General features: G+C 52.8%; 1 protein-coding gene across 4 annotated transcripts in view; it reads right to left on the bottom strand.

The window, feature by feature from the left end:
• Positions 1 to 518: 518 nt before the first annotated feature.
• HSF1 (heat shock transcription factor 1) overlaps positions 519 to 16,821 on the bottom strand; it is a 71,333-nt gene continuing 55,030 nt past the window's right edge. Inside the window, exons 9-14 of one of the 4 annotated variants that reach the window (XM_075024133.1) lie at positions 15,208 to 15,441; positions 11,349 to 11,435; positions 5,890 to 5,995; positions 5,646 to 5,711; positions 2,587 to 2,656; positions 519 to 1,743 (exon numbers count right to left, since the gene is read on the bottom strand). In XM_075024133.1, the coding sequence (XP_074880234.1) occupies positions 1,538 to 1,743; positions 2,587 to 2,656; positions 5,646 to 5,711; positions 5,890 to 5,995; positions 11,349 to 11,435; positions 15,208 to 15,441 (769 nt within the window). In that variant the 3' untranslated portion in view covers positions 519 to 1,537. The remainder of the gene's footprint in view (positions 1,744 to 2,586; positions 2,657 to 5,645; positions 5,712 to 5,889; positions 5,996 to 11,348; positions 11,436 to 15,207; positions 15,442 to 16,821) is intronic. The other 3 variants (XM_075024134.1, XM_075024135.1, XM_075024136.1) reach the window with 3 other exon arrangements.

The raw sequence follows: 16,821 nt of genomic DNA on the forward strand, positions 1-16,821 counted from the left end.
AGGTCTCCGTGACTTCGGGGTGACCAAGCAGCACGTGCCACCGGCCCAGAGCGGAGGAGAGCGGGACGGAGGGAGGTTCGAATGCTCTGAACATAACAACCAAGATTTTTTTTATTGTTCTTTTTAACAAAAAAAAAAAAGCACCCCTAAAGGTGCGCACAGCGTCCACCACACCTCTGGTGCGTCGGCGCGGGCCCCGCTGCCATCTCCTCCTCTGAAACATCCTGGAAAACTCGGTCCCGGAGCCCAGCCCGGGATTTAGGCAAGGGAGCCACAGCACGGGATTCAAACACACACCCCCCCCCCCGCCCCGTTGTTGGCTGCCATGGGAGAAGCGCGGTAACACCTCCGGCTCCCGCACGGCCAATGCCGGAGAAGGCACCGGCACCAGCACCGGGATCCTCGCCCCACAGCACAGGGCGTCCGGGGACATGAAGGGCAATTCCTGGGCCTTTATCCCATCCGCTTCCCGAAAAGATGACAAAAATAAAGCTTTCAACCATAGAAAAGCCACCAGGTGACAGACCATTTGTTTTATATATATTTGTATGTATATATATAGAGAGATATTTATATATATATAGATAGAAGTGGGTTCTTCTTCTCTCATGTAAAAATTCAAAATACAGTTTTTACTATTAACAATCTGAAGTGTAAATGTACAAATTTTTACTGCTAAGCAAAAGGAAAACAAAACCAAAGAAACAAATGAAAAGAAACACACAGAGCAAGAGAAAATAAGAAGAGAAGATAAAGCTGGGCATGGGGGCAACCCCGGGGCCCACGCGCACACGGAGACCCTCGGGGGATCAGACCGCAAGGCAGAGACCACAACGGGATCCAACCCACCGGCGCCAGATCGGCAAACTTTTATTTCTCTTTTAAAAACCATCGCATCCGCCTCTCCGGGGGCGAGGAGGGAAGGGGACAGGGGGTGGAGGGGGAACTCCCTTCCTCAGAAAAGCTACCCCGTCTGTACACCCGGCGAGCGTCCCGCTTCCCGGCCGGGAGGAGCACCCCACGGCCATGCCCCCCCCACCGCCACCACCACCACCACCACCGCCGCTGCCGCCGGCGTCTCACCGGGGGCACGGCTGCCGCCCTCGGCAGGGGCGCGAAACGAAAACGCAAGCATCGCGTAGCGGCTGTCCGTTCTGCGGCGAGCAGGGCTCTCCTGCCCGCTCACCGGAGCCGCGGCGGTGCCCGTCCGAGCCTCCGCGGCAGGTCGGGCGACGATCACGCGACGACGGCGGCGGTGGGGCGATGGAGGGGGGGGGTGGCCCTTGCGCGGCTCGGCCCCCCCCTCCGCCTCGACGTCCGCCAAACTGGAGGAGCGCTGGGTGGCTAGAATCTAAAGCAGATTTCAAAACACCTCATTAAGCACACACACAAATGAAATCCTCACAGTGCCGGGGGAAGCGAACATGAACCAGAGGGTGTTTAGAGCTTTCAATGTCTGTGCAAAGCGAGGAGGCTGACGGCTGGATTTCCCTTTAGGGCGTATTTTCTCTTCCGCTCTTTCACCCTGCCCTGGGCCTTAGGATATCGCAGGGTCCTTGGGTTTGGACTGCTCAGTCCCTGACAAGAGGGAGATGGTGGGATCTTCCGAGTACTCGTCTCCGTCCGTGAAATACGGCCCTTCCCCCAGCTCAAAGAATATCGGCAGGTCTCCGCTCCCCATGTCGACGGCGCTCGAGTCCACCAGGAAGAGGGGCTGGGCTGTGTAGTGCACCAGCTGCTTTCCTGCAAAGAAAAGAGTTTGCACGACGGTAGCCCCTTTCGAGAGGAGGGCCAGCGAACTGAACGCCGGGCAGAGGAACGAGAGCGACGAGGTTTCGCTCTTGAAACCGCCGACGTCAACTGTTTCCTCGCTACTTTCAAGAAGCGCTCCTCGCCACTCAAGCGGTGAGACACCGGGACTCGTGCACATCGGCAAGGAACCAGAATTTGACCTTAGCGGGGTTCCAGCCTGCTCTCTGGGACACGAAGTGAGGGACCGGGGGCTTTTCTGTGCCTCCGTGGACACACTGACTCAGGGAGAGGGCCCTGACCAGGCTGCGAGACGCAGAGCCCGCAGCTGGGTGCTGGGGTTGCTGCCGTGAAGGGAGAGCGGCACCGTGACGGTCCACGCGATCCCACGCAGACAGAAATCCCAGGGTCGGCAGGGACCTCGAGCGTGTCTGCTCCGACCCCCTGCTCAGGCAGGGTCAGCTGGAGCAGGCTGCCCAGGACCGGGTCTGAACATCTCCCCAGCCTCTCCGGGCAGTCTGTGCCAGCGTTTGACCACCCTCACAGCAAAAAAAAAGTGTCTTCTGTTCTGATGGAATTTCATGTCTTTCCATCTGTGCCATGGCCTCTTGCCCTGTCCCTGGGCACCACTGAGGAAAGCCTGGCTCCCTCTGCTTCATTCCCTCCCACCAGGGATTTATATGTACAGCCAAGATCCCCCTCCGTGCTTTCTCTTTTCCAGGCTCAACAGCCTCATCTCTCTCAGCCAAATACACTTTTTGGGAGGAGGAATGATTTTGCCACGGCCTCAATTCTCACGCTACCGCGTCACTGAACACCAAGACAGCTGCCCGGTACCTGTGTCTGCTGTGCTGGCCTCTGTCTCAGTAGGTTTCTGCTGTTCCTGGGACGAAAGGAGATCCTGAATCTGCAGGGAGAAAGACCGGGTCAGTAAGCGCATTGCACGGGTCAGACGTGCGGGGGTCCTCTCTGCGCCCGCCTCGGGACTGACCCGACACACGCACTGCGCAAAGCAAGCCGTGATTTACAGCCTCGAAGCCCCACTAAGGCAGCGAGAGACATCCTCAGAGGTTTACAAGGTTGTCGGTGACCCTGCGCAGATCCAGACGCAGCCTGTGTGGAGCGCTCCAGCTCCCAGGTCGCAAACGTGACCGGTTTGGGCAGTACACGACCCTGGTTTCGCAGATCCTCTCTTCTATACGCAAAGGTCCTGCTCTGCAACGCTCCCTTTGATCACAGCATGAAGCCTTTCTGCATCCCGGGATCTAAAATCCCGGGGAAAGCCTTCAGGACACATTTGTAATGAGTCATTTTGGTTTTTTAATTTACTTTTATTTATTGGAAGTCTTATTGCTACTAAAGCACCTGAGAGCTGCCAGTCCCGGCAAGCTGCCAGAGCGACCGGGGCTGTGGCTGAGGACACGATCCCGGTTCACACCCCTGTCCCACAGGCATGACTGGGTTGGAAAGGCTGAGACGTCAGTGTTACAGGGAGAAAAACTCTGGAAGCGGGAGAAACAGCTCTGCCCACCCGAGAAGCTCCGCTCACCGCAAAGTCAGGGGGGAAGCCCCGCCACTCTCAGAGCTAACGTCATCCAGGGAATACGGCGCTGAGCCTGCTAATCCCAGATTGCCGAGCAGGATTCTCCACCGGTGCCACGGGGAAGACAATGCCTGAGCAGAGACTCTCCTGCGGGATCACTTTCCCTCTCTGGATTTACAGTCAGCGAATAATCCCGTGGCTACTTATTACATCAACTGCTGCCACGGAAAAGTCACCTTAGCAAGTATTTCAATGCGTACCCAGCGTTTTTTGTTACCGGTTAGCAACCGGCACTAAGTAAAAGCAGACCGCTTGTGAGCACGCAGGTCTTCACGGAGCGTCTGGCCACAATTTAGGAACCCTGCAGCTCAACCTACAGCCAGCACGGGGGTTTTTGTAGTGTGAAGGCTGGGTGAAGACAAAGCCTAACAAGATACCCCTCCCGACATTACACAGGAGATAAATAATACGCAAGTGACCTCGATCCAACCACTGCTTGAGCTGAAGAGCTAAGCTGTGAATTTCAAAGGACACCAGTTAAGACTCTTTTGGTAAATCCTGCTTCCAGATTTTCTACGGTGTTACTCTCAGCTCAACGACACAAAGTAATTCATTTCTGAATTACTGAATCTTCACTGCTCATGTTCTTCTCCCAAATCCCGCTAATCCTTTGTCCTGCTTTCCCGGCCCAGCCAGCCCCAGCCCCAGCTGCTGCAGCAGAGCCTCGAGTCAGTTGGAAACTTGATTAAACAACTTACGGGGTAGGTGTTGGTCTGCACACGTGTAAAACTGTGCCCTGCACCTCTGCACTTCCCCATACAGCCCTTTTTCCTTGCAAATATCCAAAGGACTTGGCTAGCCATCGGGTGTCTGCGTCACACCGCTGGGCAGCAGAAAGAAGCAAAAAGGTAGAGAAATGTCTAGCAAGAGACAGGCACCAGAGATGCTGCAGAATTATTAACCGGGAACTCCTTTTCTGTATTCTACCCTGCATCCCAGGCGGGGTAAGGTGTACCCCAAAAGAGCTCGTGGGAATTGTTTTGCTTAGGGAAAAGCCACAAGGTCTCTAAAGATGTACTTTGGAGAGGGACAGGGTGCTGTCTGCGCTCCCCCTGCTCCGTAACACTGGCATTAACACCGTCTTCACAGCCATCCCAGGAGCATACGTTGCATCACCTGTGGGCCCGCAAGGTCCCCAGCAAAGAGACTAAATTTGGGCTTTCCTGTTTTGCAAAAACTTTCAAGATGTTTCCTGTTCTGCACTGGGGGGAGAAAACACAAGATCCCTTTGTGCTTTTTCCGATAAAAAAAAAAAAAAAGAAAGAAGTGAGGGGGAGAGAAGGGGCTAGAGACCAGCTGAGGGTCTCTTGCTCACTGTATCAACTGGAGCAGGAGACCCCCTGCTTGTTCTGACCTGGACCAGACTCTCTCTCCTGCACTCATGGCAGCCCCCAGGCTGTTGTTTATCTTGGTCTCCCTCTCAGCTCTTCTCGCGGAGTTGTTCCATTTTGTGCAAACACCGATACGCGTCCCAGGGCAGAGCGAGGCCGGCGCCGCAGCCCTGGAGCCGGAGCGTGCACGCAGCCAGCGGAACACTGGGGCTGCAGGCGCTGCTCTGAACCGGGGCCGGGAGAGGGACCTGGCTCTGCCCCAGCCCAGGAGCGCTCCGGTCATCAGGCTACTGGCTACTCTGAGGGTCTGGGACTCGCCGGTTTTGAACGTAACTTCCAGCCTGCTGCTCCAAGTGCTTTCTCAACGCAGCCACGAAATGCTGTGTTTGACTAAACACCCCTATCTGACAAAAAAATCATTTTATCAGGCAGCACTGGCTCTTGCAAGGAGAGTCTGTATTAGTGCCATGCACGGTGTTCAGCGCTGATGATACGCAAGTAAATAAAATAACTAACACAGCACATGATGGAGTTTGCCTTGAGAAAACCTCCTGACAATTTAGGAAAGTCAGAAGGACGGGTTTATGGAAACCACATGCAGCTCTATAGGCTTCAGTGCACTTCCCCGTTCAGGGGGCAGAGCTCACGTGAGAGATGGAAGTCTCAGCACCTAATTAACCGAGTATGAGTGATGAAGTAGCCCCGCTCTCTGTGTGAGCTGCTCAGAGAAAGCCGCAGTGCTAATTGAATTATTTCCCCTCGGTGGCTCCCCCAGCCCGTGCAGGGCTCCGCGTTCCTCCTCTCTCCCACATCCCCTCCCTCCGGGCTGGGGCTGGCCTGGACACTCTTCAGAGCCTGTCAGAGCCTTCCTTTAATCACACGGAGAGGCTGCTGCAGAACAGCAGGACACACTTCATTCTGGCAGCTGTGTGTGCATGGAGGGATTTTTAACAGCTACTCACACTGGCAAGGCTGCTGTCCAGGTCGGGAAGGTTCATGTCTGTAACCGTCATTGAAGGGCTAAACAGCTGCCAAAGGAAAGAATGATTAGTGTAGGGAAAGAAAGCAAACCCAGGCGTGCTGTGGAAATTCATGGTTGAAGCTACCGTGGTCCATCTGCCACTGCAAGCCACACGCACATGGTACCGCGGGACGCAGCTGGGGCCCGGCTCCTGGAAGGACAGGCAGGAGGGAGGAGATACTCACATCTAATAGCGCGCTCGTGTCTACGCTGAAGCCGTGTGTGGTCAGCATCGTCTGAAGGTTATCCAGGTTGGAATCGATGGTGTCCAGATGGTCGTTGAGTTCATTCCTGGGCAAAAGAAAGAGGAGCGCAGGCGATCAATGCTGAGAAGCCCTCTCCCAGGTTCTGGGCTACTAAGGGGACTTTATCCACCCAAGGACTGCAACCCTCCTCCAACCCGCGCAGGAGAGCGGGGCTGGGATTCCTGGCTCTGCACAGACGCCTGCTCCGGCTGCCGGCGAGCCCAGGGGTTGCGGTAGGAGGCTACGGCGATGCTCTCTCCCCCTCTCCACCTAGTCCTCCGGCCTGAGCCTGGAGACTCTTCCTCCCCAGAGGTCCGAGGGCGAAAGCAACCCAGACGAAGGAGGAAACAGTGAATTTCTTACGAACCCCAGGATTTCTGCAAGCCATTTAGGGCTCTGTGGTTAGGGTCTTGGTAACCACCAACCACCGTGGGCTGGCAGGGAGCTCGGTGCAGCTGCGCCTTTACAGTAAGCAGCTTTGGACCCTTGTTTCAGTCCAAACGCAAGGACCGCCTCTGCTTGGCACCTCCTGGCTGTGGACACATGACAAAGGCAGGGCGACAAACCTTCTTCCCTGCAACAACTTGCTTTGGGGGAAAAGTTTCAAAGGGACCGCCGCTGGCCAGAAAAGACCTTTGCATCTGGACTGGCAATGGGGAAAACTTCTATTTGCTCATCAGGAGATGGAGTTTCTAGTAGCAATGGGGAGAACTAAAGCTGCTTCCGTGTACCTGGGGAAACAAACCTTCCCACTGCATCCTGACCTGCGCACATCCCTGCACGGCTCCCGGCAGCACCAGAGAGCGTCCATCCGCATGGCGGGGCACGGGGGAAGAAGCACCAAGCCCCCGCGTAAATCCCAGCTCACTTGCTGGCAGACAGCAAGTCCAGGATGAGGACTAACAGCGTAATTCATCTCAGCTATCTTTGCCACTGAAAGCTGGCATCTTGTCAAAGCCGGGCTCCCTCCATAGCCACCTGCAAACTGGACGCTGTGCTGGGATGGACGGCACTGAAGCACCAGCCCCACAAGCCAGGCCATAAGGCAAACCAGGCCAGGTCCGAGGACATGGCTCGTTCCCTCCTGCAGAGCCCTGGGATAATGCTGCAGAAGAAGGCGGGTGGCAGAGCACGAGCAATCCCGGCCAAGATTGTTTTTAACTGACCTAGACCTAGGGCTGCAAGACTGAGCTCCAGAGAACGCTCAGCTGGATAGCAGAAGGACAGCGAGGGCTGCAGAGGTGATGGTGAAGTGGGGAACTGGCCTCATTCTCTTATTCTCCGGTTCCACAGTGCTTGAGGCACTTGTGTCCACGATGCTTCACAATAAGAGAAGAAAAGTGGATGACCTAAACTTTGTGGCGCTACCAAAAAGCCTGCAAGGCTCTCTCATGAGCACTCTTGGGAAGAAGAGTCACGTTTGTTAGTGGCCCAGGGTTTGACCCGTGGCCCTGCTGAAAAGCCCCCGAATTTGGCAAGGTTAGCAGCAGCAGGTTCAGTTTATTGCACAGTCATCAGTTCTGGCATGGCCCCATATTCAATCCAGCATGTTCTCTGTCCTAAAAGGGCTCTTTTTGGCTACTGAAGGTGCCCACAAGGGACCGGCAGCGTAGGTCCTGCACAGGGAGACCCAACACTGGCAGCTGAAGATGTCAGAGAGGCACGGGCAGACGTGCACAAGCACGAGGCAAACAGCAACGCTGCAGTTTTCAGTCTCACGGGAATTAGAAAAACGCCAGGAAGCTACTTCTCTTCTTGGAGGGTCTGCAGCTGCTGTGGAGTTTGTCATCTCCCGCCTCAGCTACCGCTGCCACCAGCATCCCGCAGAGGAGCGTTTCTGCGATGATCCCTTTGGGAGACCGATCATCCCCGAGCCCCCGCGGTGCGGCAAACACGCGACTGCGGGGGTACGGACTCAGCCACAGCACGGCCAGTTCCAGGTCCCTCACCGGCACCTGGCGTGAACCTCCCCGTCTCACCACTCCAGAGCTTTTACATTCTCTCTCATCCTACAGCAGCACCACGAGGATTACAAAATCAAGTCTATTTTGTCATTGCTGCAGAAAATGGAAAGAGGCCGCAAGGTCACATCGCAGCTCAGAAAGCCTAGCAGCAGAAACGAGCATCCTGCCAGAACAACAAATATCCTCATTCTGGGAATACTGTGCTTGGGGCCACAGGAAAGCTGGCTACAGACGCAGCCCATGAACACATTCCTGCCTTACCTCTCCCGCGCATGCAAGCGGGAGCTGCAGAGATCTGCAACTCTTTTTTAGAGCTAAGATCCATGAGCATACTGCAAATAAATTACTTATCCAAGTTTGTGCTTTTAAATGACTTCCAAAGTCTTCACTGCACAGCACCTGAAATGCTCTGATGGATTTCAGCAATCCCACAGTTAGGAACGTCCAGCAGCGTGGAATGGACCAGTCCCGGCCAAGGTGTCATTAGAAAACCCGCCTGTGACCAGCTGGTCCTTCCACCCCTGAGGGGATGGAGTCCAAGCAGGGGTATGATCCAGATCACGCAAAAAGCGACACTGGGACTGGACTACTAACAAACTCCAGGCCTTCGAAGCGAGTCTCCCCGTTTCTTTGCAGAAGGAGACAGGGGGCCCCTGAACCACCGTTGTCGATGTTGAACTGGAAATGGGTAGTTGCTGTCTGGTTCCCAGCACTGCTGGCCAGTAACTCTCCCCGCAGTCCTGCTCTGCTGTGCTGAGCCACATCCGACACCAGGCTAGGTTTGCCATCAAAAACTGCTCACCGAGCAGGGAAGAAAGGCAGAGTGTGATTCTCTGGAGAAATACAGTCTCCCGTGACTTTCCAAGTGCATTGTGGGTTGAAGCAAGAGGAACCAGTGTCTCCAGGAGAGAAAAGAGGTTGCTGCACAAGACATGGAGATGGAGGGGGCCAAGGGCTCCGTAAGGTCTGTGCCCGTGTCCCTAAAGCCCAAAAGCCCCAAAGGAGCAGCCCGAGCCAAGCGTGCTGAGGAAGGAGGCCAGGAGCGCTCTGTTCCCCCAAGACAGGCCATGCTCTGAAGGCGAGGAGACCATCTCCAGTGCTGAAAGATCAACACCTTCTCTTCAAAGCTGATACTCCAGCAAAAGGCCTGTCCAACGCTTGCAGCCCATGGAAGACACAGGGAGCTCCAACACGAGGGTCCTGCTGAATCACTGTGTCCCATGTAACCTACATCAGGCCCTGCAAACTAAGAGCAGAACCCCTGGAAAATGCGACGGACACCGGACTGATGATATAGGATCGGTGACGCTGACACAGAAGAGCTTTGCTTGTCCCCAGGTATGCGGACGTGCAGGGAAAGGGGGACTGGAAAGATTTTGGAGGTAAAGAATAACCCTGTCCTAAGTGTACGCCCTGGCTCTGCTTTCCCCGTCACACCAACCATCCATCCCCACACTCAGCCCATCTTTGCGGCAAGCTCCCCGGCTCTCGCTCCGCTTTCCGGCTGCCAACCGCCTCGCAAGAATAACAAACCCCGGCTACGCCGCGCGCCTCGCTCCAGCGCCGCTTCCCCGGCTCCAGGGGCAGCCCCGCAGAGCACGGGCTCTCGCGAGACCCTCGCCGACTGAGTTTCCATCTGATGAAGTGATGAAAGTCAGCCTGCGCGGTGTGGTCTCGCTCTGTGTGGGCTGTTTTACAGTCTGAGAAGTAGCTATGTAAAAATAGCACCTTCTTACTCAACAGATCTGCTCTCCATGGGTCTGTCTCTCTTCCCCAGCAGAAAGATGTGTTTGATACCGATGCCATGGTGGCCCTGGACACGGGGTGAGCGAGCCAGGGCACGCTGTGCCAAACCCACTGCCAGGGAAGTCCTGACCGTGCGATCCTTGTCATGACTGATGGAGGCAGCAGAAAGCAGGCGACCTGCCTCTCCCTCCGCTGGGAACCAGTTGAGCTGGCAGTCAGGAGCAGCAGCTTTTTATTGGGGAAAAGGCACATTTTGATACGGATGCTGACTGAGAGAACTCCCATCTGCCAGTCCCTTGCGATGCCTCCAGCGCTGCCTGCTGCTGCCCCTGCACGTGTGTTACGGCAATGCAGCTGCCTGCAAGCCCAGCCAGTGCCCAGCACCAGTGTGGATCCACGGCCACGAGGAGACTGTCCTTCCCGGGAAGGACCTGGAGCTCCCACAGAGCTCCTGAGCATGGTTCTCAGATCTCCATCAGGCACAGTCAGTTCTTTCACAGTGAGCAGCTCGCAGCGTCACCAGCCTGGCTCCCTTCCCTAGCAGAGCTGCCCGTCCCTTCTGATTCTTAACTCTACCAAGCACAGGCTGCTGGCTATTTCCCAGAAACAACTGACTGGGCACTAGACACTTCTAGGTGACAAGCAACCCCCAGTCCTCCGAATCTGAAGCACTGACGATGCACTGAGCTGTTTTTCTTCCCTGTATTGCTTTCCTTTTCAAATGTTCCATTTTCTAAAAGCAAGAAGACAAGCAGCTTTGCAATGACTATCACATTTATACAGGGGAAAAAAGCAGTCCTCTGGACCGTGCGCTCTCTCCAGGCTGTCACGTTGCTGTCTGTTTGTACCTGGGAAATGGGCTCGGGGTGTAAGACAGCAGGGTCCAGATCCCACCAGCCTCCGAACAACAACCAGAGCTGTAAGCAATGATTCCTGCAATGACCACCTCTGACACAGCCCTTGAGGCGGAGGCAAGAGACCAATTTAGAAACGCATTTTAGCTCAAGACATACGACATTGGTCTTTTGCATTATTCTGTACATTAGCTTAAGGTATCTAAGGGCAATACTTCAGGTAGTTTTTCCTAGGCTTTTGTGGGAGACACGATACTGGCCTAAATGGATTTTGTCCTGACCTGGGATGTTTTTTATTGTGGAAAAGCTGTATTAGAACAGTATCTTGGTGTGCAGTCAGGTTTGCAGTGGGAAGTTGCATTGTTCTGTCATTATCACAAAAATGGAAAATGCGCCAGAAAAGTCATTTCAGCCCTGAGCTCCCATCGCTTTCCAATGCAACACTTTGTTACTGAAGTGTGCGAATTTTGTGCTGGCAAGAAATACCAAACCAGCAGCTCTCAGGGCTGAAGTTTCCATTCATCAAAACCAGGTACAGCATGGACAACAGCAGAGCAGACTTCCCTCCCTTCCCTGCCAAGACCACCTAAAAGGATGAGAAGCAGTTCAGCCTCTGCTGGCCACTCAATATTTTTTAGTTGCGGTGTTGAGCTGGCCAAGAAGTCTGCCACTCGGTGCCAATTTTTAGAGTGAGCTTTTTCCTTGCTGATATACTACCTATAACGTTTGGAAAGCTGACTTCAGTGCACTGACAGCTCCCTGCTTAGTGCAGTGTTCCCCTGCTCTCTTGCCCAGAATTACAATGCTTGGGGACAGCGGCTATTGAAATGCTAACCCTTGCTGTGATCTGCAATGAAGTGAGGAAGAGGAAGAACTGGGGCAAAGACGAGTGACCTCTGACATCTGCGAAGTGCGAGTCAAACTGAAAAATACAAACAGAAGAGGATACTAGATTCAAAAGACTCACAATCAGGCACTTTCAGGAATGAAATGTTTGTTATGTTCAAAGGCAAGAACAGTTAATCGACCATGCTCCTGCACTTTAAGCAGCGCGGAATGCACTGCAGTCACGGCACTGCAGCGCTTTCGAAGCAGGCAAGCAGTTTCAGGCTGGCAGAATTCTTATTAACAACAAAAAACAAACACGAAAACAAACAGTCCTGCGAAAGCAAGTGAAGACAGCACAGGTTCGTTACAGCACAGCCAAGCTCAGTTAGAAGTTTCTCAGCAAGACAAACTCCTTCTGATGCGGGTCTGCTTATATTAGCTTCTGTAGGGTGGCACTGACACGGGGACCGCAGCGGCTGTCACCTCTGTCAGGGCGCTGAAGCTCTGGGAAAACACAGGCACTGGCACACAACGCTTTGTTCAGACCCACAGTGGCCCGCTGCTCTATGAAATATATACATTATGTTAATAATGCAGGTGTCGATGTTTTTCAGCATGCAGTGGGCTTTGGCTCTTGTAAAGTGGCTCACGAGGGTCCCCAGGTGGATGGTGGATAATGTTTGGGCAACACTGTCAAGTGTTTCCATGCAAATGCTCCCTTTTATTGCCTGAATCTTGGTACTGTCACCTGCTGCTAAAATGCTGTTGGTCACACGAAGGCAGCTCTCAGTTCCAATGAAACTCCCTTGGACAAAGGATGTCTTGTAGATTAAATAACAGCCTGCGTGGCTCACAAAGAGGCACTACATGCAGTCTTAAGGGCTGCTCTTCGCCAATAAATTTGAGAACAACTGAAACATGCTTCGTGTGATGAAAAACAGGTATCGCTGAGACTTCTTGGCAGGCTGTCAGTGCCTGGGTCAAGTGAGCGGCATTTGGGCACCCCTGACATACTGTAAAGTCACCTACCATCAGTAAACACTTCCCTTATTACCTACATCTCAATACAACGAGAAAACTCCTGGGAATTTAACAGAAGCCTCAGAGAAAGGGCACTGCACAGCGTCACGTCCTTGGTGCGGCGCACGCAGCGCAGGCACCAGGACACGTGGCTTGTTTGGCTCCAAAGCCTGAGGAGCAAGCACTGAGCGGTGAGCTCTGACCACGGGATGGGGCACACGGAGAGGCTGCATGCCTTGGCGCTGAGAAGACTCTGAAGCAGGGTCTGACACACTCCTGGGGACGTGACAAGCAGTGTGCTGCCCATTTAAAACAGCTCACTGCCAGCTCTTCAATTAGCAAGTCATCCTTTCTGCCTGTTCAGTATCTCAGTGCAATTCGTGCTCTTGTTATTCCACTTCCCACTGGGCACGTACGACTGCTGGATGGTTTAGAATCATCGAATCATCGAATGGTGTGGCTTGGAAGGGACCTTCAAAGGTCATCCAGTCCGACCCCTCTGCCATGGGCAGGGACATCTTCAACTAGACCAGGTTGCTCAGAGCCCCGTCCAGCCTGACCTTGAACACTTTTAGGGATGGGGCATCGACCACCTCTCTGGGCAACCTGGGCTAGTGTCTCACCACCCTCATCGTAACAAATTTCTTCCTTAGATCTAGTCTGAAAATCCCCTCTTTTAGGTTAAAACCATTACCCCTTGTCCTATCGCTGCAGGCCCTGCTGAAAAGTCTGTCCCCACCTTTCTTATTGGCCCTCTTTAAGGATTCCTTTTATTATTTACACTTTGCCTTCCAATTCCCTGGGGCAGGGACAGATTTTCTGTTAAATGGTTACACTCTGCCTAGCACTGTGTGCCCATGGGGTTGACCACAGTATGCTGCAACTCTTCTTTTACAAATTCATGTGGCAAACAGGCTAGGACCCAAGATATGGATACAGGACTACTGCATGGCTGGGAATCCTTACTGGCCACATTCCTTCCTTCTGGAATGCCCTTTAAAGGAACTGCAAACAGATGAGAGAAGCACCGTGTTGCTTGCAAACTGCACGAGAGCACCAAAAGAAGAGGAAGCACAAGCCCTTTCTTTTAAACAGTTCTAAGAAGCTTTCTAAGATGAAGTCTGGAGCTCAGTCTCTGCAGGGGCAGGGACAAATGTTTTCTGTGTCCTTTCCCTGCTTCTGCACAGCCTGTGAGAGTCCTTAATAATTCAGAGATGCTCTCGGCAGTGCTTTTTTTTCTTCATTTTTATTACCTTTTAAATGGCCAGTTTCGGCTTCTGATGAGCTGTACAATAAAATCTGTTTCTTTTTAAGGACAGCTGGTACCGGTGAGATGGATTGCAGCGCCCTGGACAGGTCTACAAATAGGTGAAGCTACAGACAAACATCTCCTCCAAGGCCAAGAGGAAGGAGTTAGCAGGCATCTCCTGACTCCGCACGTCTCTGAGGTGTAAAGGCAGCAAAGCCTGTTCCATCGCGCTGCCAACAGGCTGTAGACCCTGCTGTGGTGGGGCAGCCTTCAGCTCTCTCTGTACTCACTGTGTAATGTTAAAGGAAGAGGGCTTCTTCTACAGGTTTTGTCCCTTCTCCATGTAGAGCTATGACACTACAGCTCTGAAAAGTGATGGCTAACACAGAATTCACGCTAATGTGCGCATGTCACACTATCATCAGCTTGGGCGTGTGAATCCATAGCAGCCTTCTGGCTAAAAGAGCTCTCTGCTGCCTTCCAAGACCCTGAAACTAATTGTGTCTTGCCCAAACTGCTTTTATACTTTAAGGACAGAAAGTCTGTCCTGGCATTGAGAGAGAAGACCTTAATTCCGATACTGTTTTCCCCAGAACATAGGGAGAACAGGAAATGGCCGAGATCTGAGAAGTGGCTGAGATCTCAATATGGTCAAGGGAGAAGTTCTTGGCAGTTTGATATGGACAAACAACTTTCTAGTTTTTCATCCCAACACTTGCAGTTGCATCTGTGAGCACTGTGTGGTGATCAAAGACATAAGACTACACATCTGATCCCTAATAAAATGCTACCCATCAACTTTCAGCCTGCCACCCACTGAGTCCAGCCTAAGTTTGATGCAAGCTGTGTCCTAGTGAGTAAAGAAGCTGAGTGGAAGAATGCATTCACCATGACTAGAACTAAGTGGGCAAATGACAGTTTAATGCAAAGCTTCCTCCCTTATTAATTTGGAGGGCAGCTGGGACAGGCAAAAGCAGAGGACAGCACAAGGGCAGTGCTATAGTGCACACTGTCAGAGCAGGCTCATGGAGAAACGCTGCCCACAGCGGTTCCAAGTCTCACCTACAGGTAAACCCATAGGGATTAAAGCTTCTAGCAAACAATACTGGAAGCTGCCTGCACTGTGTGCTGCCTTTGGACTGCAAATACAATGCAGAAGCTTTTATACTGTGAGGATGTGCTGGGCCTGAGATGAAAGACAGCTGATCTTACAGTGACTCAATTCCTACGCTGGAGAAGCAGGCAGATTGAACAAGCCCTTATTTAGCACAGTAATTTTTATCCGTTCTTATTTTGGCATCCCACGTGGCCCCTTGCAGCAGAGCGCTGGGTCCCCCACGCAGGGGGTTTAATTCTGTGCCTGGGCTCAGGTGGTGGGCTACAAGCAGAACAGGAATGGGAGAGCAAAATATCTACCCTGGCACTGGCAGGGAGGGCTGCGCTCAGAGCCACAGGTGAGCTCCTTGGACAAATGACCACATTTGCTTCCAACGTTGGCTGGAAGCCCAGGTTGCTAGCATCTTTTAAAGCTTAACGGTACAGAGCGGTGGGATGGCTGGCAAGACCTGAGCTTGGCCGGTCTCAGCACAGCACTTACTTGTCGAGGCAGGCAACGCTGAGGCACTTTTCCTGGGGCTGAGGCTGTGTGGTGCTGTTGCTGGCTGCAGCGGTTGTAGTGCTGGGTTCGTTCTCCTGCAGGATGGAGTCAATGAACGTGGAGGGGGACAGAGCAGTTTCAACAGCAGGAGGGTTTCCTGGGCTGACCTCTTCTATCTGGGGGCTGCAGGCGGGGCTCAGGGGTTCTTCTTTGATACGGACCACAGGACTACTCCTGAGAGAAACAGAAAGAGAAAACTGGTAAAAATCTCACACTAACACATTCCCGATTTCTGAGCTCTGCTTCCACACAATAGGACAAAAAATCCTCGTGACTGCTGTTGCCTTTTCGCATACAAAGCCTCCGGAGCCAGCTACAAAGATGAGGTTGAATGAGTACCTAAATATTTCTTCCCTGATTCTGATCCTAATCAGCTCCCCTGACACATCAACGTCTTCTGCTGTTACTGCAATCTCAGTGTATTTCTTGTGGCTAAAGGTTTGTGAGGCTGCTCAGTCCAGGACCTGCCATGCAGTCAGCTCTGTATAGGCAAAGTTATTGGAAGGAGGGTGTGATTTTTCTTTAACAGTATAGTTAAAACAATACAGCTTTTGATGTGGACAGAGTCTAAATAGTACAGAAGTAGCATAGTGTATATACCCTTTTTTAAAGTCACCTCTGAGACATGCATGACATAATCATCACCATAGCAGAGGCTGTAGTGTTTTAACTGCTCCCACAAGGTCAGCGGAGTGACTCCCTTGTGCAGACAAAGCCTGGGATCGACCTTTTACATAAGCACCCAGGCATTTTCAGATGTACTATTTTTATGGGATGGGAAGATGGCTTCTTTGGTCAGCCCTAATTTTACTACCCAAACTCACTGATTTGGGGGTGTAAGAGGTGCAATTAGTCCTACTGGAAAGGACAGGAACTACAAAAGGACAGAGAAAAGGGCCATTAAGCAAACATATGGTCTATATTTAAGAGCGAGTGTTCCTGGCAGAGGGTATTAAAGGCAGTAAATGGCATTTGTGGGTGATTCAGCACCTCAGGGGAAGTGCCAATGCCAGGAATAACCTACTGAAGAGGAAGAAAAAAGGAGTCGGGAGACCACAAGGAAAGATGGGTCCTTCTTGCCCGGGGAGGCTCAGCAAGTTCAAGAGCTGCTGCTGGTGGGAGCGGGGCCGCAGGGAGCAAGGGCTGAACCGCCGCACCGAGGGATGCTGCGAGGGGCTTTCACTGATGCAGACCGGCGAGGCAGGGGCGCACGAGGCCGAGTATTACCTCTGGCATCTGAGGACAGCTCTCACCTCTGCTAGGGCCTGTACATCTGAAGGAGTTGAAAACGCTGCTGCCGGGCGCTAGCTGACCTGCACTGGCTACAGATTCTCAGTCTCTTCACCCTTGCTGTTTGGGATAGAGCTGTCAGTGTTATTCTCAGTTACTTGGGATTGAAGCTGCTTTCTGCACCTCCTCCTATGTGCAGCGAGTTTATAAGGGCAGGGCAAAGCTAACCCTGCTCCCAGGATATCAGTAATTTCACAGGACGGAGCAGATAGGCCAATGAAGACGGCTTCCTTGTGGAAACCAAACTGTGACTCCCCCCCGGAC

The sequence above is a fragment of the Buteo buteo genome, chromosome 3, assembly GCF_964188355.1.
Source record: "Buteo buteo chromosome 3, bButBut1.hap1.1, whole genome shotgun sequence".
In the NCBI taxonomy this organism is placed as follows: domain Eukaryota; kingdom Metazoa; phylum Chordata; class Aves; order Accipitriformes; family Accipitridae; genus Buteo; species Buteo buteo.